The following is a 21,778-nucleotide window of genomic DNA, read 5'->3' on the forward strand; positions in this document are numbered from 1 at the left end:
GCTTTTAGTGACAGTGACCACAACATGGTATGTTTGAAGTTTGTTATGGATAAGGTAAAAGATGGTCTTCAGAGAAGGATTTTGGGGAAATGTCATAACATTCAAGGCTATGGGTCAAGTGCTGAAAAGTAGGAATAGTCCAAATTTAGAGTAGTTTTTGTCAGTGTAAAGATGATGGGCCAAAGGCCTCCTCTGTACTGTATGATTCTATGAACTGTACCAGGGCGTCTTGAGCAAAGGCTGTCCCCTTTGACTTGATTGCGATCTGCTGACAACCATGACAAACTTCTTGCCTTTGTGTCTGCTCTACAGACCATGGCAAAACGGTAGTAATATGAGCCTAATATCTCATGCTGACGGAGGCAAGGCAATGCAGGGCAAGGATGTTGTGAGCGTGCAGGTTGGTTCAGAGTGAGTGAGCATTATAAGATCAAGTAAATTGGCCAAAAATATAACCTGGTCCACTCCTTGAGTTGAGTGAGCACAAAGTGTCCCTGCTGCAGCTTTACAATGTTAGTTGCCAATACAGCCCAAGGTACAGCATTAAGTGCAGAAGTATCCTGAAGTGAATTTGAGATGTGTCATGAGAGTTCTTAGGGACTAGCATGTATCAGATGCCAGTGTTTATGGATGTGGGGTGTATGTGACCAATATCCATAGAACATGCTCTGAGATGTTGTTGTCTAGTGTCCAACATTTAGGTTATTCAAACAAAGCAGTAAGCTGGATCCAGTAGGTACACACTCTGGATCCCATGCTAAACTTTCTTGATTTCTAACTCGTTTGAAGACACTATTTGTTAAGAAATATTAAAGTCAGTGGACTACTGGGAAATGTGGTGTGTTGGATATGAAATTGGTTCCGTAATATGAACCAAAGATTAATGGATGCTTTTCCAAGAGCAAAATGGTTTCTGACCCCTACGGCTCAGTTTTGGGTCCCTTACACATTATTGTAAATATTCATGATTCAGACTTAACGATGGGAGGCACGATTTAGAAATTTGCAGATAACATAAAAGATTGGCTGAATAGTTGTGAGGGAAGAGAATGGTTGTTGACTGTATAAAGAGATCAATAGTTTGCCTGAATGGGTAGAAAAGTGGCAAATGAAATTCAATTGCAGAAATGTGAAGAGATATATTAAGGGGGTTGAACAAACTAAACTAATTTGCAATAAATGGGAGGCTATTGAGAGAGGTAGAGGGAATGTGAGACGTTGGGGTCTATAACCAATTCCCTAAGGCAGCAGGATGATAGATAAGATGGTAGAGTGCAACTAGGATGGTTTCCTTCATTGGGCGAGGTATAACAATAGAATACAAGAACAGGACATAAGTCTAGAATTAAATCAGACCCTGGTTTGGCCCCAGCTGGAGTTTTGTATAAACTTCTGGCACCACATTCCAGGAAGGTCAAAATTGCCCTTGAGGAAGTACACATAAGATTTACAGTAATTTTGTCAGAGTTTGAAAATTGCTGGAATGAGGAAAGATTGGATAGTCATAAAGTCATAGAATTTTACAGCACAGAAAGAGACTTGTAACCTCATTGGGTCCATGCCAGTCATCAAGCATTTATCTATTTGACTCCTATTTTAGGAACTTGTCCCATAGCTTTACAATCAACATTATTTCAAGTGTTCATCTAAATATTTTTAAATGTTCTGAGGGTTCTCACCTTTTCAGACAATGGATTCCAAATTCTCTCACCGTCTAAATGAAAAGCATTTTTCCTGAAATCCCCTCCAAGCCATTTGCTTCTTCCCTTAAATCTGTTCCCTAATTTTGACCCCACTACAAAGAGGAAAAAGTTTCTGTCATCAACCTATATGCCTTTCATAATTTTACACACTTCAGTCAGGTTCCCCCCTCAGCCTTCTCTTCTCTAAGGAAAAAAGAAATCCCAACCCATCCAGTCTCTCCTCATTGCTGAAAACCTCATGCCTTTTGCAGCAGAGTGAGGTGGCTACTCGCTGGCCAGTTATGTCCCCCACAAGCCCAAGATTAACCTGCCAATCCAATGTTTCCCCATCCTCCTGTAACTTGGGAGAAAGTTTGGGAGCAGTCCAAACATGGTAGGGAGGTCACCCATTGCATTTTACAATCTCCTTTCCTTTAAAACATATTGGTGAAGGAAGGGCCAGTGAATTAAGTCCTGAGTTCCTCATTGTTTCTGACATTAAGTCCCAGAAATACTCATGGTGGATTATCTCCCTGTTTGATTTTGTGTCTCTCCCCACTGAATTTATCCAAGGAGATGCAACATCATTGGTGCAACACACTTCACTTGCAGAGCCAATATCACGCCCACAATGCAAAGCACCTAACAATGGTATAAACATTTTAAACAAATTCAAGGTTTGTGCGAAGATTTGTAGCTCGGGTGCTCGTTGTTGTGGTTCTGTTCGCCGAGCTGGAAGTTTTTGTTGCAAACGTTTCGTCCCCTGGCTAGGCGACATCATCAGTGCTCTGGAACCTCCTGCGAAGCGCTTCTTTGATGTTTCTTCCAGTATTTATAGTGGTCTGTCCTTGCCGCTTCCGGGTGTCAGTTTCAGCTGTCCGCTGTAGTGGTTGGTATATTGGGTCCAGGTCGATGTGTTTGTTGATGGAGTTTGTGGATGAATGCCATGCCTCTAGGAATTCCCTGGCTGTTCTCCGTCTGGCTTGACCTATGATAGTAGTGTTTTCCCAGTCGAATTCATGTTGCTTGTTGTCTGCGTGTGTGGCTACGAGGGTTAGCTGGTCGTGTTGTTTCATGGCTAGTTGGTGTTCATGTATGCGGATTGTTAGCTGTCTTCCTGTTTGTCCTATATAGTGTTTTGTGCAGTCCTTGCATGGTATTTTGTAAACTACGTTAGTTTTGCTCATGTTGGGTATCGGGTCCTTTGTTCTAGTGAGTTGTTGTCTGAGCGTGGCTGTTGGTTTGTGTGCCGTTATGAGTCCTAAGGGTCGCAGTAGTCTGGCTGTCAGTTCTGAAACGCTCCTGATGTATGGTAGTGTGGCTAGTCCTTTAGGTTGTGGTATGTCCTCGTTCCGTGGTCTTTCTCTTAGGCATCTGTTGATAAAGTTGCGCGGGTATCCGTTTTTGGCGAATACCTTGTATAGGTGTTCCTCTTCCTCTTTTTGCAGTTCTGGTGTACTGCAGTGTGTTGTGGCTCTTTTGAATAGTGTCCTGATGCAGCTTCGTTTGTGTGTGTTGGGGTGGTTACTTTCATAGAAAACATCAAAGAAGCGCTTCGCAGGAGGCTCCAGAGCACTGATGATGTCGCCTAGCCAGGGGACGAAACGTTTGCAACAAATTTTAAACAAATAAATATCAGTTCAAAAACAACTGCTGTATGCACGATTAGAAGTTACGTAAGATTGGAATCTCTGAAAAATGATTGAGATAATAATTACTTATTTCTTTATGTATGTTACTTCTAAGTTCTCTCATAAGCAGGTCTCATGTCTCCTACAAACCAGATTGTATGTTTCCCTGTCCAATTTTGAGGTAAACATAGCAAGATCAAAGGAAAACACAATACTGTCTCTGGCTCTTGAGCGAGACTAGCTAACTATCAACTGTCAATGAGCCCACTTCAAGTTAGCCAAAGGCAATTATTTTTAATTTGGAATAAAAAGCTTTACTTTGTAAACAGGTAGTCCCTATTTTGACATTTTGGCAATAGCCAAGGAAAATATAATAGTTTATGTAGAGTGGACAAAAAATTGTGGGGCATTTACAATTACACTGTTCAAAAGAAACCCTTCAAATAATTGAGATGCCTACATTTTACAATTTTGTTTATCATTCTTTTATTACCATTCAAGATAATGGACATATCTTCTGGATTACTTCAAAATGCTTTGAACAGGATCATTGTTAAAATGAGATAGAACTGATAGAAACATTGCACTTGCTATTCATTTCAAGAAACGTAGCTGAGATCTCTTCCATTTGAATTGTTTTGTAAATGAATGCATTCTATTTCAAAGCAATTGTCAGCAGCACAGAGAGAAAAAAAAATGTACTTACTCTACATTGAAAGGCAAAGTATGAAAACATCAGCAAGGTGAATTGGGAATGTGGATGTGCAAAACCTATGATGTGAAATATAGTTAAGCGATGAATAACGAGAAAGCAATACACTGATGCAAGTTTGGAACTCATGTTGAGCAGCAATGTCTGGGGTGTGTAGCATATGGCAGATCTTAGATTTCACAAGCTGCCATCATGCTCTGGCAGTTTGTTTTGAAGGATTTGCAGAAATGTTTCAAAGGATGAAATTTAGAAGTGAATGGAAAAATTAGTTTTGATCTAGTTAAATGTTTTTAACTGTAAAATTCATGAGCAACTGTAAGTAAAATGCATGACACACATGTTCCTGATTTTTCCCTACTACAACTATAAAATTCTTTCACAAATATCCATACTTATTATATCGTTATATCAATTGTTCCTATTATTTAGATGGGTAGCACAGGAAGCCAGTCAAGAATGAGTTGCACTAGTCAAATGTAGAGGTGGCAGAGTGAGGAGGATGAAAATTTCAGCAGCAGGTGAGCTGTGGCAGAAAGAGCTGGCAATATTCTATAATCACCTTGGGGTCAAAAAGGCGCCAGGTTGTGAACAACCTATTTTAAGCACAGAATGATGAATGACGTTGGTGGCTAAGGAACAGAGTTTATAGTGGATATGACTACAAACTGGGCTTTGAAATACTTGGTTGTAGAAAGATTCTGCTCATCCATTATAGGACGTTGAGCAAACCATCTGACGACTTAAAGATAGCGGAGGGATGAAGAGTGGTGATGGTGAAGTACAGTTAGTTGTCATCAATGTACATATGAAAATACTGCTTTTTCAATTACATCACTGAGATGTCAACATATTTACTGATTTGAGGGAGGAAAGTGAGTTTGGAAGTGAGACAGTTGTTAGCAAGGACACAGGTATCAATATTTGAAGGAAGGGGAGATGAGGACAGATTTTAAGAAGAAACACATAGTATTTGAGAAAATGGTACCATGAACAATGTTTCTAACATGGGAAGCAGGGAAAAGATATCTGGTGATCAGTGGTTTAAATGGTAATAGGGTCCACAGATTTATCTTGAGGACAAGATAAGCTCAGAGACTCATGTGGTGAAGTAGTTAAGTCACTAGAGAAAGGTTAAAGCTCAAGAGTCAAGCAAGAAGAATGCTAAAGGATTGCCACTGGGTTGGGCAAAGAGAGAGTAGAAACCAACTAAGTTGTCTTAGTTCGGTAATGAACTACATGTACTCTTTCCTGATGAAGAGTTTTTGCCTGAAACGTCGATTCTCCTGCTCCTCAGATGTTGCCTGACCTGTTGTGCTTTTCCAGCACCGCACTCTCGACTACATATTTGTTGTTCAAGGTCAATGTAGAGGAGAGGGAAGAGGAGTTTTAGCAGGCAACTTACAATAAAATAAATAAATTGGATGATCCAATCTGATCTGCTAGTTAATTGATAAACTAACTGTCGACCACATCTGTTCAAATCTGTCACTTAAGAAGCAAAGATTAAAGCTGTAATGGGAATGGCCAGGATGAGGAACAGTAATAGTTGAGAGATGCATATTAGCAATATTTTGTAACAGGTAAGATATAATTTTACAGCAGATTTTTTAAAAAATCTAGCATCAACTTCATTGTTAAAATGTTATGCAAGTAACATTACATTTTATGCATACTTTTCATTGAATTACTCTGCATTTGCAGCATGTCCTATTTTTACCTAAGTGTTCAGGGGTAGGTTCCTTACCCAGAGTGTGATGGGGGCATGGAATGCACTGTCTGTGGGAGGGGCAGAGTCAGAATCATTGATGACCTTTAAGTGGCAATTGGATACGTACATGGATAGGTACTTAAGCTAGGACAAATGTTCGACACAACATCGTGGGCCGAAGGGCCTGTTCTGTGCTGTATTGTTCTATGTTCTATGTTCTGTTAGATTCTTGTGTCAGCAATGGTAGTAAAGAAACATTACATTCCAAAGTGCTCTGTACACAGAGAAGTGTCTCAAAGTATTTCACAATGTGATAAAAAAAACAGTGGATCAGCAGCATTAAAAAACATAATGAATGTAGAAGTTCCAGATTACCAAAGAGAAATGTTTGGAGAGGTTTCTGAAACCTGTAAAAGAAAATAGAGGTCTTAATGAATGGCATGCTACACAGATGGATATAGAAGCAGCAATACTAATTGATAGTGAAGCAAAGTATCCAGGGAATAAATAATAAGAATGTGTAAGAAGAAATAACGCACAGAGCCCTATGGAAAAAATGATGAGCAATGGGGAATGTGACCTGGAACCCATGGCAATGTGATAATATGCTGAAGTTTCATTCCCTGTAAGCTTGCTTATTATTGTTAGCTATTACCTTCATTTTGTTATTTAATAAGTTAATGGCAGTCCACTGTTTCTTGATTAAATGACACACTTGTTTGAGTTGTAGTATGAGTCTTCCTACATTTTCTTTAATAGGAACAGAATCGTTACATGAGCAATATGTACAAGACACCAAAATGGGATTTGTGATAAACGCAATTTATTCAATGGCCCACGCTTTACACAACATGCAACAAAACCTGTGTCCTGGAGTTAATGGGCTATGTGAAGCCATGAAACCTATCGATGGGAGAATACTGTTGGACTTCCTCATGAAAATCAACTTTACTGGAGTATCTGGAGATATCATCTCTTTTGATGAAAATGGTGATTCACCAGGAAGGTATTTAATAATCCATCTATAAAATTGATTAACGATTGTTGTGTGATTGATACCCAAGATAGTCACCTTGGTGAAAGATACACTAGATGGATTTGCTACCACCATCCTCATTTTATATTGGGATCTGCTGGTCCTGACTTGACTAGTGTGGTCGAGGAAAATCACATAGAAGTCTAACAAGAAAAGGCTCTTGTCTTAAACAAGATGTAGTTAATTGTATAATAGTAACTAGGTACAAGGTACATTGATATAATCAATATCATTACTAAGAGTATTAGTGAGAAATCAATGGTTGTTCTCATACCCATGTGTCTATGATATTATCACATTGCGTAGTGGCTACCGCACTCTTCATTAGCCTTTTCAAAGTTTAACACCTAACAGCATTGTCTTCCACTTAAATGTTTCATAATTGTGATTATCAAACTAATTATTTATAAAAAAACTCACTGGACATGGCCATTTGCCAGCATGTTTATAGAAGTAGCAGACAAGCTAAAAAAAATCATGAAAAATGTAAAAAAATTATCAGCATGAGCAATAAAGTAATTCTCTAAATTTCATTCTTTACTTACATTAATGCCTTTTCCTTCCTAGACCTACAGGTCATTTGGCTATAATGTGAAGTTGTGTTCCTCTGTAATTTTGCAATATCTAAAATCGCACTATGGAAAACCGTTATAGAAAATCGTGCTAGAGAAGATTGCGAATAGAAAATTGCTATATCTATTCAGTAGAAAATTTGTATTATCTAAACAATGTCCACTGTTCGTCACTCACATTATAGCCAATTTGCGCTGATGAAGTGTGAGTTATAGCAGTAGCCTATTTCCAAATATTAGGGTTAAATGCAGTTTGCCTAGATTCCATCAACTACCAATGTACCATGCATTTACCATAGAGCAATAGAGCATACATCACCGAAATAGACCCTTCGGTCCAACTCTTCAGTGCCGACCAGATATCCTAAACTAGTCCTATTTGGCCCATATCCCTCTAAACCCTTCCTATTCATGGATCCATCCAAATGCATTTTAAACGTTGTAATTGAACTCGCCTCTACCACTTCCTCTGGCAGTTTATTCCATACATGCACCACCATCTGAGAGAAAAAGTTGCCCCTCAGGTCTGTGTTAAATCTTTCCCCTCTTATCTTAAACCTATGCCTTCTAGTTTTGGACTCCCCCACCTTAGAAAAAAGCTTTGGCTATTCACCTTATCTATGTCCCTCATGATTTTTATAAACCTCTACAAGGTCACTACTCAGCCTCCAACATTCTAAGGAATAAGCCCCAGCCTATTCAACCTCTCCCTAAAGCTCAAACCCTCCACTCCCAGCAAGAACCTTTTAATTTTTTTCTGCACCCTTTCCAATTTAATAATGTCTTTCCTGTAGCAGGGAAACCAGAATTGTACACTATATTCTAAAAATGGCCTCACAATATCTTGGACAGCCACAACATGAGACCCCAATTCGTATACTCAGTACTCTGACCAATGAAGGCAAGCATGACAAATGTTTTCTTTTACCTGTGATGCAACTTTCATGGAACTATTTACTTGCACCCCTAGGTCTATCTGTTTGATAACACTTTCCAGGACTCTACCATTAATTGTATAAGTCTTCCCCTGCTTTGTCTTACCAAAATACAACACCTCATATTTATCTAAATTAAAATTCTACTGCCACTCCTCAGCCCATTAGCTCATTAGATCAAGATCTTACTGTAGTCTTAGATAACCACCTTCTTTATCCACTATTCCACCAATTTTAGTGTTGTATGCAAACATACTAATGATGCCTTCGCCTTCTATATTTTCATCCAAAGGCAAAAACTGATGTGCGTGTTTAGAAGTATGAAAATAATAAAAACAAAAATCTAAATACAATTAAATTGGCAAGATGCTGGTTAAAATTATGTTGTTTTATTTGGCCTTTTGAAATACTAAAACATCTATTTTCCACTCATCTATAATATCTATTAAATGTTGTTATACAGTCATAGAATAATACAGCATGGAAATAGACCCTTCCGGCCAAACTTATCCATGCAAACCATGGTGCCCACCCAGCTAGTTCCAATTGCTTGCATTTGGTCCATACCCCACTAAACTCTTACCCCCCATGTACCTTTCCAAATTTTTTTTAAATGTTGCTATTGTACCTGCCTCAACCATTTTCTCTGGCAGCCCATTCCAAATACGCACCATTCTCTGCATGAAGAGTTGCCCCTCAGGTCCTTCCAAAATCTTTTCCCTCACCTTAAAGCTATGCTCTCTGGTTTTCAATTCCCCATCCATGGGAAAAAGACTATATGCATTCATTCTATCCATACCCCTCATGATTTTATACACCTCTATAAGGTCACTCCTCATTCTCCTATGTTCCAAGGAATAAAGTCCTATCCTGGTCAACCTCTCCCTAGAACTCAGTCGTACTAGCCCTGGAAATATCCTCGTAAATCTTCTTTGCACTCTTTTCAGTTTAACTATGTTTTTCTTATAACAGGATGACCAACATGCTAAATACCTCTTCACCACCTTGTCTACCTACGATACCACCTTCAAAGAATTATGTACTTGTACTCCTAGGTCCCTTTCTTCCACAACACTCCTCAGGACGTTGCCATTTGCTGTATAAGTCCTTCCTTGGTTTGACTTTCCAAAGGACAACAACGCACTCTTATCTGTTTGAATTGTTTTTGCCAATCCTTAGCCCACTTTCCCACCTGATCAAGTTCCCCCAGTAATTTTTGATAACTTGCCTCACCAACAACGAAATTTCTAATTTTGTATCATCCACAAACTTTCTAATCATGCTTGCAAATTCACATCCAGATCATTTATGTAAGTAACAAATAACAAAGGTCCCAGCACACCACTAGTCACAGCCTCCAGTCTGAGATACAACCTTCAACCAACACCCTCGATGGCTTCCCACCATTGAACCAATTTTGGATTCAATTAGCTAGCTCTCTCTGGATCCTATGCAACCTAACCTTCATGACTAGCCTGCCTTACTAAAGGCCTAACTGAAGTCCACATTGACAACATCCACTGCCCTACCCACGTCTATCCTCTTGCTTACCTCTTTGAAAAACTCTAAAAGATTTGATGATTTGGAGATGCCGGTGTTGGACTGGGGTGTACAAAGTTAAAAATCACACAACACCAGGTTATAGTCCAACAGGTTTAATTGGAAGCACACTAGCTTTTAGAGCGACACTCCTTCATCAGCTGATAGTGGAGGGCTCGATCGTAACACAGAATTTATAGCAAAAATTTACAGTGTGATGTAACAAATTATACATTGAAAAATTGATTGTTAAGTCTTTCATCTGTTAGAATACAGTGATAGTTTCACTTCTTTCATGTGTAACTCACAAAACTTTTTTTTTAAAGTTGCATTCTCGGGTTAGCTGTTAACAATGGTGATAGCTAGATAATATGTTGAAGGTGTTAGCCCCTGTGTTCTCTGTCTATGACCTGTTGTTTAGATTGATTCTAATCTAAAAAGTGAGATAACAGAGTTTTACATAAATTCATGCAGTTTTTGAGCTCAGAGTTCTACATGAATGTATGCAGTTTTTGAGCAAAGTGCAATATAACTCTGCAAGTACAAATTCACCCCACAAAATATATGCGTGCATGTGGATCTTTGTCTGTGTGTGTGTCTATCTGTCTGGGGTGGGGGTTGTGAGTGTGAGAAAGTGTGTGTGTGTGTGTGTGTGTGTGTGTGTAGTGAGTGCAGAGTGTCTTAAGTCTGTGTGGGTGCATGTGTGATTGTAAGTGTGTGTGTGTCTATAAGGGTGTGTGTGGGTGTCTGTGTGTATGTGTCCGTGTGTATGTGAGAGTGTGTGTTTGTGTAGTGCAACGGTAATCACATGTAATATGACATGAACCCAAGGTCCTGGTTGAGGCCCTCCCTATGGGTACCAAACTTAGCTATCAGCCTCTGCTTGGCCACTTTCCTCTTCTGCCTGTCCCGAAGTCCATCGTGTCCATCCCAACATGATGGGACGTACACAAAACCAACACACCGGGACGTCCCATTGTGTCGAGCAATGGGACCCTATGTGAGAATCTCTGTGGCTATGTGGAAGGCATCTTGAAGCCTATTGTACAGGGGACCTCCAGCTTCTGTCATGACACTACGGATTTCTTACAGAAACTCAGCACCCACGGACCAGTCGAACTGGGAACATTCCTCGTCACAATGGACTTTTCCGCACTCTACACCAGCATCCCCCACAAGGATGTCATAGCGGCAACAGCCTCAGTATTCAACACCAACAACTGCCAATCTCCAAACACCATCCTACAACTCATCCGCTTTATCTTCGATCATAACGTCTTTACCTTTGACAAGCAATTCTTCATCCAGACACATTGAACAGCCATGGGGACCAAATTTGCACTCCAATATGCCAACATTTTTATGCCCAGGTTCGAACAAGATTTCTTTTCTACGCAGGATCTCCAACCAACATTGATGACATTTTCTTCCTCTGGACCCATGGTGAGGAGTAACTGATAAAACTACACAGTGACATCAACAAGTTTCATCCCATCATCAAACTCACCATGGACTACTCTTGACTGTCTGTCTCATTCTTGGACACGTGCGTCTCCATCAAGGATGGACATCTCAGCACCTCACTCTACCGCAAACCCACAGACAACCTCACAATGCTACACTTCTCCAGCTTCCACCCAAAACATATTAAAACAGCCATTCCCTATGGACAAGCCCTACGCATACACCGGATCTGCTCAGATGAGGAGGAACGTGACGGAAACCTGGAAGTACTCAAGGATGCCCTCACAAGAACGGGGTACGATGCTCAACTCATCGACTGCCAGTTCCGACGTGCCACAGCAAGGAACCGTAATGACCTCCTCAGGAGACAGACACATGCTGCAACTGACAGGGTACCTTTCTTTGTTCAGTACTTCCCAGGGGCTGAAAGATTACGCCATGTTCTTCGTGACCTGCAACACATTATCAATGAGGATAAGCACCTCACTAAGACCTTCCCCACACCTCCACTACTTGCCTTTAAACACCCGCCAAACCTCAAACAGATCATTGTTCGTAACTCCATACAACCCTGTCATGGTGGAGCTTGCAAGACGTTTCAGATTGTGGACATAGATACCACTATTATGCATGGGAACACCTCCCACCTTGTACATGGCAGGTACTCATGTGACTCAGCCACCGTTGTTTATCTTATACGTTGCAGGCAAGGATGCCTGGAGGCATGGTACATTGGGGAAACTGAGCAAAGGCTACGACAACGTATGAATGGGCACCGCACAATAATCAACAGACAGGAGGGTTCCCTCCTAGTTGGGGAACACTTCAGTGGTCCAGGACATTCAGCCTCGGACCTTCGGGTGACCATCCTCCAAGGTGGACTTCGGGACAGGCAGCAAAGGAAAGTGGCCAAGCAGAAGCTGATAGTTAAATTCGGTACCCATTGGGAGGGCCTCAACCAGGACCTTAGGTTCATGTCACATTACAGGTGATCACCATCGCACTACACACCCACACAGATATTCCTACACACACACTCTCACATACACGGACACAGGTACACACAGACGCGCACACAGACACCCATACACACCCTTATAGACTCACACTCCCACACTCACACATGCACCCCCTCACAGACTTAAGACACACAAACGCGCGCACACACACACACACTCACACTCACACACACACTCACAATCCCAACCCCAGACAGATAGACACACAAACACACACACACAGACAGACAAAGACCCACATGCACACATATATTTTGTGGGGTGAATTTGTACTTGCAGAGTTACATTGCACTTTGCTCAAAAACTGCATACATTCATGTAGAACTCTGAGCTCAAAAACTGCATGAATTTATGTAAAACTCTGTTATCTCACTTTTTAGATTAGAATGAATCTAAACATCAGGTCATAGACAGAGAACACAGGGGGCTAACACCTTCAACATGTTCGGGTAAAAAATGAGGTCTGCAGATGCTGGAGATCACAGCTGAAAATGTGTTGCTGGTTGTATACGGAGGTTGGTGGGGTGGTAGTTTTCCCTTGGGGCCTTGGAGGGAAGTAACCAACCTCCGTATACAACGTATCATCCGCCGTCATTTCCGCCACCTCCAAATGGACCCCACCACCAGGGATATATTTCCCTCCCCTCCCCTATCAGCGTTCCGCAAAGACCACTCCCTTCGTGACTCCCTCGTCAGGTCCACACGCTCCACCAACCCAACCTCCACTCCCGGCACCTTCCTCTGCAACCGCAGGAAATGTAAAACTTGCGCCCACACCTCCTCCCTCACTTCCCTGCAAGGCCCCAAGGGATCCTTCCATATCCGCCACAAGTTCACCTGTACCTCCACACACATCATCTATTGCATCCGCTGCACCCGATGTGGCCTCCTCTATATTGGGGAGACGGGCCGCTTACTTGCGGAATGCTTCAGAGAACACCTCTGGGACGCCCGGACCAACCAACCCAACCACCCCGTGGCTCAACACTTTAACTCTCCCTCCCACTCCACCGAGGACATGCAGGTCCTTGGACTCCTCCACCGGCAGAACATAACAACACGACGGCTGAGGAGGCGCGCCTCATCTTCCACCTGGAAACCCTCCAACCACAAGGAATGAACTCAGATTTCTCCAGTTTCCTCAGTTCCCCTCCCCCCACCTTATCTCAGTCGGTTCCCTCAACTCAGCACCGCCCTCCTAACCTGCAATCTTCTTCCTGACCTCTCCGCCCCCACCCCACTCTGGCCTATCACCCTCACCTTGACCTCCTTCCACCTATCACATCTCCATCGCCCCTCCCCCAAGTCCCTCCTCCCTACCTTTTATTTTAGCCTGCTTGGCACACTCTCCTCATTTTTGATGAAGGGCTTATGCCCGAAATGTCGAATTTCCTATTCCTTGGATGCTGCCTAACCTGCTGTGCTTTAACCAGCAACACATTTTCACCTTCAACATATTGTCTAGCTATCACCATTGTTAACAGCTAACCCAAGAATGCAACTTTAAAAAAAGGTTTTGTGATTTACACATGAAAGAAGTGAAACTATCACTGAATTCTAACAGATGAGAGACTGAACAATCAATTTTTCAATGTATAATTTGTTACATCACACTGTAAATTTTTGCTATAAATTCTGTGTTACGATCGAGCCTTTCACTATCACCTGATGAAGGAGCGTCGCTCCGAAAGCTAGTGTGCTTCCAATTAAACCTGTTGGACTATAACCTGGTGTTGTGTGATTTTTAACTTTCTAAAAAACTTCCCGTGCCAAGAAGGTGGTGCTGGAAAAGCACAGCAGGTCAGGCAGCAGCCGAGGAGCAGGACAATCGATGTTTCAGGCATAAGCTTTCATCAGGAATCCATGCTGACTATCCCTAACCAGACCTTGACAATTCAAATATTGGTTGATCCTGCTCCTCAGTATCTTCTCCATCAAATTGCCTACCACTGACGTCAGGCTCACTGGTCTATAGTTCCCTGGCTTATCTTCGCTACCTTTCTTAAAAAATGGAACAATATTAGCCACCCTCCAGTCTTCCAGAACTTCTCCAATGGCTAAAGATGAAGCAAAAATCTGTGCAAGGGCCTTTGCAATTTCTTCCCTAGCCTGCCACGATGTTCGAGGATGGAGTTGATCAGGCCCAGGTGATTTATGCACCTTAACGAGCTTTTAGACTGTAAACACCTCCTCTCTGTTAATACATATGTGGTCCAAAACACTGCCACTTGTTTCCCTTATTTCCTTCTTAAACACTGAGGAGAAATATTCATTAAAAAATCTCCTTCATCTCCTGTGGCTCCAAACATAGACAGCCATATTGATCTTCAAGGGGACCTATTCTGTACCTAGCCACCCTTTTAAACTTAATATAGATATAGAACCTCTTGCAATTGTCTTTAAGCTTATCTGCCAGATCCGTCTCTTATCATCTTTTTGCTCTTCTGATTTCCTTCTTAAGTGGGCACCTCCACTCTTTATTGTCATCAAGGGATTCGCTTGACCCCAATAGCTTAAATCCAAAGTATGTCTTCTTCTTTTCCCCAATCAGCCTCAATATCCCTCGATAACCAGGGATCTGTAAACCTGCCAGCTTTTCCCTTCATTCTAACAGGGGCATACTATCCCTGGACTATTGCTATCACACTTTTAAAAGCCTTCTATTTGCTAGTTGTTCCTTTTCCTTCAAACTGACTCACCCAATTGACCTCTGCTAGATCCTATTATCTTAGTTTTCCTATACAAGGACCATGTTTGTTGAACTATCTTATAATACTAATTTCCCATTAATTGGGGTATAGCTAATATTTAGCTTTAGTACTACCAACCACTAAAGCCACTCAGGAGAGACAGTTGCATAAAGCCAGTGTCACTGCATGAACAACTCTGAGCCCAGGGTAATGCAGCGGGACACCAGTTGGAATCCCATCATGGCTGCTGGTTGGATTTAAATTCAATTAATACATCTGGAATTGAAAGCTAGCTTTATTAATGATCATTATGAAATGCTTTGGGGAAGGAAATTTGCCATCTCTACCGATGATTTAAAATCCACCATAATTAGGTTGATTCTTGACCACATTTTTAAATACCCCAATGAGCAACTCAGTTCAAGGGCAATAGGGGATGAGCAACAAATGTTGGTCTTGCCTGCGATGCCGTGTTAGAATCAAATTAAATATTTATAAGAAAATACATATAAGAATTGAATGCAAGCAAAAAGAGGTCAATTCCCCATCTTGATTATAAATGTGAAAGCAAGATGCAGTAACACAAGCCAATTTATTTAGCATTCTGAGGCATTATTTTGACAAACTGTTTTTGCATTTAGGTATGAAATAATGAATTTTAAAAAGCTGGGCAAAGAATATTTTGACTATATTAATGTTGGAAGCTGGGACAATGGAGAGCTGAAAATGGATGATGATGAAATCTGGTCCAGTAAGAATCTTGTTGTCCGGTCTGTCTGCAGCGACCCATGTAAAAAAGGGGAAATAAAAGTGAGTAGACTGTAACTTTTCTTAATTATACCATATAAAATAATGACCTAGATTTTATAGTAATAATTGTAATTGCAACATCTTCAGCGCTTAACATTTTTATAGTTAAATCAAAAAGCAATTTCTCAGGGCAGTTATTTGTGGAAATATAAATATTACTGTCAGAGGTAGTCTGTTCATCCCCCGCTTGCACTGTTTAGGTTCTTGTTATTAGAATTGACATTGAAATAGCTGCAACACCATGAACCTGTGATACTTGCGGATTAGTTCTGCACAGAGAAACCTAGGGTGGTGCATTCGAGAGAAAATAGCATTTAATGTGTGGTAAGTGATCATTACATGAACAATTTCTCTGGCCCTGAAAAATTATTTTCACATATGTGAAGACTTATTTGTTGAGAAGAAAGTTAGTGTTGGAGCTTAATGACCTTATTAACTGCACATCCTGCCTCATCGTGTCTTATTACCATAAGCAAACTACATGCAGAAATTTCTCAACATGGAGATAAGGGCAACTACCTACTTGTCACTTGCTCCAAAGGACCTCCATGTTGGACAACAGGCACAAACAACTCAGGACATGATTTCAGCACATGTTTCATTGACAGCAACCACATGCATCCCATAATCCATTGACACTGGCAACCAATGTATGCTATACTCTTAAGAACCCTCATAGAACCTCACTGATATATTTATAGTATGCTTCTGCATTTTAATGCTGCAACTTGGAACCCCAACAGCAACTATCATTAAACAATAGAGCAAGGACACTGTGGACCCAGGATGTGCATCCAGTTCATGAGCTGACTCTGCATAATGGCTATAATATATATCAGACTGAGGGGAGAGTGGGTGAGATACAGTATGGCCTCTGCCTTAACTCTTTAATTTGCATTATCTTTCATAATACCAGTCAATCATATGACTTGCAAATGGCCAGGCAAGAGCAATGACCAATGCAGGGACAAAATGCAGTCCCTAATGGTGATCGTCACTGCAGTGAGAGACCAAGGGGATTTTACCAGGACTAAATTGGCAGACCCCAGTGAGGAGAATGAGGAACAGGTTTGAGGCTAGAGTGAACAGAGTAATGGCAGATGGGGGCGGTGGAGTGGGGTAGAGGTGTGATCTTGTGAGGATTGGGGTAGGCTAAACTTCAAATGCCAGAGGAAATTGGAAAGGATGTTTCTCCCTCCCTCTGCCTAACTTGCTTAACATACAGCCCTACAGACTGAGTTCCCAAGCTTCCTGCTTGGTATGGGTTTCCTCCCTTGAAGCTCTCAAGATGCCATAGATGAACATCTCCAACACTCAAGTTTCATAAAGTTTGGAGGTGGTTAGGTTTTTGAAATTCCTTTGCTACAAAATTCCCCGGCAGGGAGTGTAAAATCTAGTCCAAGGCTAGATATTCAGCCAATGTTTTAAACCTGAGCTGTATTGACTTTTTCTTTTAAAATGGTCAAGCACAGAAGTACAGATTTCTCTAGGGCTGACTGCAGGCAAAGGTGTAATATCACACCTCATGAAATCACACTAAATTCAACAGTTTGTTCAAATAATATTTTTAGAAGAATCTGTATTATAAATTGCTTTTTGTCAGAAAGGTTTCTTTCGTATTCTGTGTGTTTATTCAATAGCATACTGCACTGTAGCAGTATCAATCAAACATCAACCAAACTAAAAGTAGCTTTGGCATTCTTTCACACAGAAAAGTCACATTGATTTAGAAATTAATCTGCTAATGCAAGATACTAACCTTATCAGCTTGTCTAGTGCAGCTATAAGCATTCTAACAAAGACACTCATTAAAGAGAGGTTACTTTTTAATACATTTTGAGAAGAATTTGAGAGCCTCAAAAGTATACATCATTCAAGAACGATTAATTACTAAGAACAAAATGAAACTCTTGGTTAAGTGTTGTGCATTGTAAAGAAAGAAAAAATGAAAATCAAAGCTTTAGGATGTAGTAAAACTTTAAAGAATACACTATATAGGATAATTGTGTGCAATAAGGACAAAATTATCTTTGAGTGTACAATCTGACGTGAGGTATTGATGACAAAGAATATGTATGAAGGCTGTGTATTCTGCGAAAGCTACAAAGGGATTTATTCCTCGCTAAGTCTAAGCAGTTGATCTCTTCTGGACCAGCAGTAGAGCCATGACAGTAGATTTTGGCCTCCCTGAACCAAGAGGATCAATGCAGCAAGAAGCTCTCTGCCTTAAGGCTTTCCTACATGAGAATCTGAAATAAGTAGTTGGTCATGGGTAAATCTTCTTCGCAGAGCATAGCTGTCAAAAGAGTATTGGCCATGTTCAACCTGTTAACCATCCATCATTTGGAAGATAATTAGTTTTAATTATACAAGTACAGTAGTATAGTCATTATGTTGCTAGCCTAGTGATTCAGACAATTCGACTGATGGTCATGAGATAGGATCTAACGCTCCCATGACATTTGGAGAACCTTTGATTAGTTAATTTAATAAATTATGACAAATCCAATCTGATCAATTACCATTCAATCTGTTGGCTTTATTCATCAGCATGGTGATGGAAGATATAATTGACAGTGCCAATAAACAGGAGTAATAAACAGATAATAACCCACTAACCGGTTCTCAGTTTAGGTTCAAACAAGGATTAAAGAGCAGAATGCCAGCAAACTGTCCTTGCCATTGAGGTCACCTTTGACCAAACGTGGAAAGTTTAAAATTGAAGTCAGTTGAAATTGGGGAAAAACTGTCCACTTGCTGAAATCACACTCGTACAAAGGACATGTTGGCAGTCAGTATTCTTGGCCCCAGGACATCACTTGGAAATATTATGAGCCTTTTCTTTTAATCTGACACTACCCTTAATGCCTAAAGTTTGCCTTGGATGGATCTCTTTTCCAGTAGTTTTTTTTTATTTCTCATTGGATAGTAGATTCATTGGAAATAGAAATAGTTCTTTAAGACAGAGTTCTTGGCCTAATATTACTGCTTTTTCATTGACCATACCTCCATAATAAGTTCAAAAGTGGAGATGTTTTCTAATGATAAGTGTTCAGTATTATTCACAACTCCTCAGATCATCATGCAGTCATGCTTACAAGAAACAAGACTTGGACAACATTCAGACTTGGGCTGATAGGCACACATCATCCTGACTATATTGTCATTCTGTCACTTTTGTTGTATCAAAGTCCTGGAAGTCTTCCCTTTCTAACAACATTATGGATGTAACTACACTGTATGAATCACAGCAGTTCAAGAAGGTGGCTCACCACCATCTTCGGAAGTGCAACTAGTGATGATCAACAGTTCTGGCTTTGCTTCCATTCCATAAAAATATTAAAAAATAACAAATGGCAGCCACAAGACAATTTGTGTCCAGTAAGATTGCACATATCATAAAGCCACTATTCCCCTCATCTGTAGCTGTGCTACAAGAAATAATGTAATGCAACACGGTCTCTTAGACTAGAGGGTATATGTAATTTTCCCTTATGCTCTTTGAGGGATCAACATTAACGTTCATCACTCTTGTCCTTTATACGCATAGCTTGTGGAAGCTCTTACAATCTTTTTGCCCGTTTCCAACTAAATTACTCTAAATTTCTATTTTATCTTATGTGATCAACATTTTACTCTTTGCCTATATCAAAACTTCTCCCGACTTTCAGACTTATGCTGCTTTTTGGAAATATTATGAGCCTTTTCTTTTAACCAGATATTACCCTTAATGTTTTAAGTTTGTCACGCATTCCCACTGTTTTTCAGTAGGGTTTTTATTTCTCACTGGATAGTAGATTCTTTGGAAATAGCAATAGTTCACTGTTGCTCTTCTCACATCAAAGCATTCATTTTAATTTCTTAATCTGCCTTTACCCAACTCATCTCCTGTACCTTTGTAATTAGTTTTAGTAAAGGTAAAAGATGTGTGTTTTATTTATATTATAATATAATTTATGTTAGAGTTCAGATTTGAGCTAGTGACATGAATTTTAGTTCTGTGTCTGAAAGTGTTTAATTATTAACTTGTTGGCATTTCTGTAGTCACGGTGATTTATTCTCAAAACCATACATGAGAGAGAGTGTCTGGTATGTATTGGGGTTCTGTTTTCATAAAGAGAGTTTTCACAAGCAAACATAATAAACATTTCTGTGTAAGAATTTCAGAGATTGGTATTTTGTCTCTTCTGATCAGAGAAATTTTCCATAGTTTGAAAAAAGTCTTTAAGTTTCAACTTGGCAGTTTTTTAGAAGCCTTAGTTGAAGCTATATACCGTAAAAAGTCACTTCTAAAGATAGGGGATAATTTAGCACAGTTATAAAAGTGTTTAGTTTTAAAATTCCTGGCCAGAAGTGTTTGGTTATAAACTCTGAAGGGGCTATTTGAAATTGACAAAATCTATTGTATAAGACTCAAGAAAAAGGCAATCAGGTTCTAAAACTGATGATTGAAGTCACACTAAGTTGAGCCCTATTGATGTGACAGAAAAAGAAGTCTATGGTGTAAATACTGTAAAAATAACATTTTGGGATTAATGGGATTATATTTTACCAAGTATTATGAAACCTTTACACTTAAATTATATGCAAGTATTGTGTTTTATTCCATTTTGTCTTCAGTTCTTCTGCAAACTAAACTTCAATTTTACTGATAAAACTAAATCTGCAGTTTCATTGAAGAACCAGCTTGTTCAAAATGAAAAATAATATTACAATATGATCAATTAAGCCAGGTTGCAGTCTGAGATCTGACTAGACCAGGATAACATCAGCAGCAATCATAACACACTCTCATATTCCACATGAAATTCAATTATGATCACTCTTTCCCAGAAAATTTCTTCATATCAAAATTATTAATTAACTTGTCTCTTCGCATAAAGCCTAATTAGTATATGATGTAATATTCCTAGAAATTATGTTAAATACATTGCAGTAATGTCCTCCAAATTACTTTTCAGTTTGATTTTTCAAGTCTATATAAATATCATCATCCAAAATTATTGCTTTGCTTTTGCTACAAACGGTTCTATTTTCTCGATTAAAACTTTTATCATACACACAGCTATTATTAGGGAAGGAGTGGGGAGCTATGAATCACTTTCACAACAATTTTCTAAAACTGGTTATTTCTTACTCACTATACTTATTCTCCTCACTGCTCTTTTGAGCCAAGATAATTTCTCATTATTTTCTTTGTCATCCCTTATTACATCAGACTGTCATTTTCCACTTCCTACCACCCACAGCCCTCTCCCCCACACCAACCTGTGTTCACATATATCCCTTCTAATTTTATCTGTCTTTTTGAAATAGCAAGTATGCTGAACTATTCAGATCCCAAATTTGGTCACCATGCAATCATGCCCTTACAGTAATTAAGACAAATCCATTGGTTACTGTTTGTCCTATTGATTAATTTATCCTGTTAAGAATGATTTGTATATTCAGACAATATGTGTTTAACTTTAATCTGATACTTTTTTTCCTGGTTGGCACTTAGCCACCATTTATTATTACTGTAAGTTTATTCTTCAATCCTCTCACTCTCTTTTTCCACAATGCTGTGGTGTTGAACTTTTTAAAAAACTTGTCTCAGTTCGGTTTATAAGCGGTTAGGAGGAAGTGAGGGAAAAACACAGCAGGTCAGGCATCATCCAAGGATTAGGAGAGTCAATGTTTCAGGCATAATTCCTGCTCCTTGGAAGCTGCCTAATCTGCTGTGCTTTTCCAGTGCCACACTTAGTTTATAGTCTATCCCAAAGGAATGGATTTCTTTTTCCATGCAGTACTGGTACCAGTGTCCTGTAGAACAAACATTTTGCCATCATCCTTCCAGCCAACCCTTCAACTCTCTGATTTGTTGGATTTTCACTCCAGGCTTAAGTAGTGATTCACAGATTACTACCTTTTGAAATTCTGCTCTTTCGTTTGATGACTAGTTCTTCAAATTCACTCAGCTTGTTGATGTCATTGGTTG

General features: G+C 39.9%; 1 protein-coding gene across 2 annotated transcripts in view; it reads left to right on the forward strand.

The window, feature by feature from the left end:
* The window catches only part of grm5b (glutamate receptor, metabotropic 5b), a 551,580-nt gene that overhangs the window by 399,101 nt on the left and 130,701 nt on the right, over positions 1 to 21,778 (forward strand). For both annotated transcript variants that reach the window (XM_060826597.1, XM_060826598.1), the window contains exons 4-5: positions 6,493 to 6,739; positions 15,630 to 15,798. In XM_060826597.1, the coding sequence (XP_060682580.1) occupies positions 6,493 to 6,739; positions 15,630 to 15,798 (416 nt within the window). The remainder of the gene's footprint in view (positions 1 to 6,492; positions 6,740 to 15,629; positions 15,799 to 21,778) is intronic.

Source organism: Hemiscyllium ocellatum, chromosome 6, assembly GCF_020745735.1.
Source record: "Hemiscyllium ocellatum isolate sHemOce1 chromosome 6, sHemOce1.pat.X.cur, whole genome shotgun sequence".
Taxonomy (NCBI): domain Eukaryota; kingdom Metazoa; phylum Chordata; class Chondrichthyes; order Orectolobiformes; family Hemiscylliidae; genus Hemiscyllium; species Hemiscyllium ocellatum.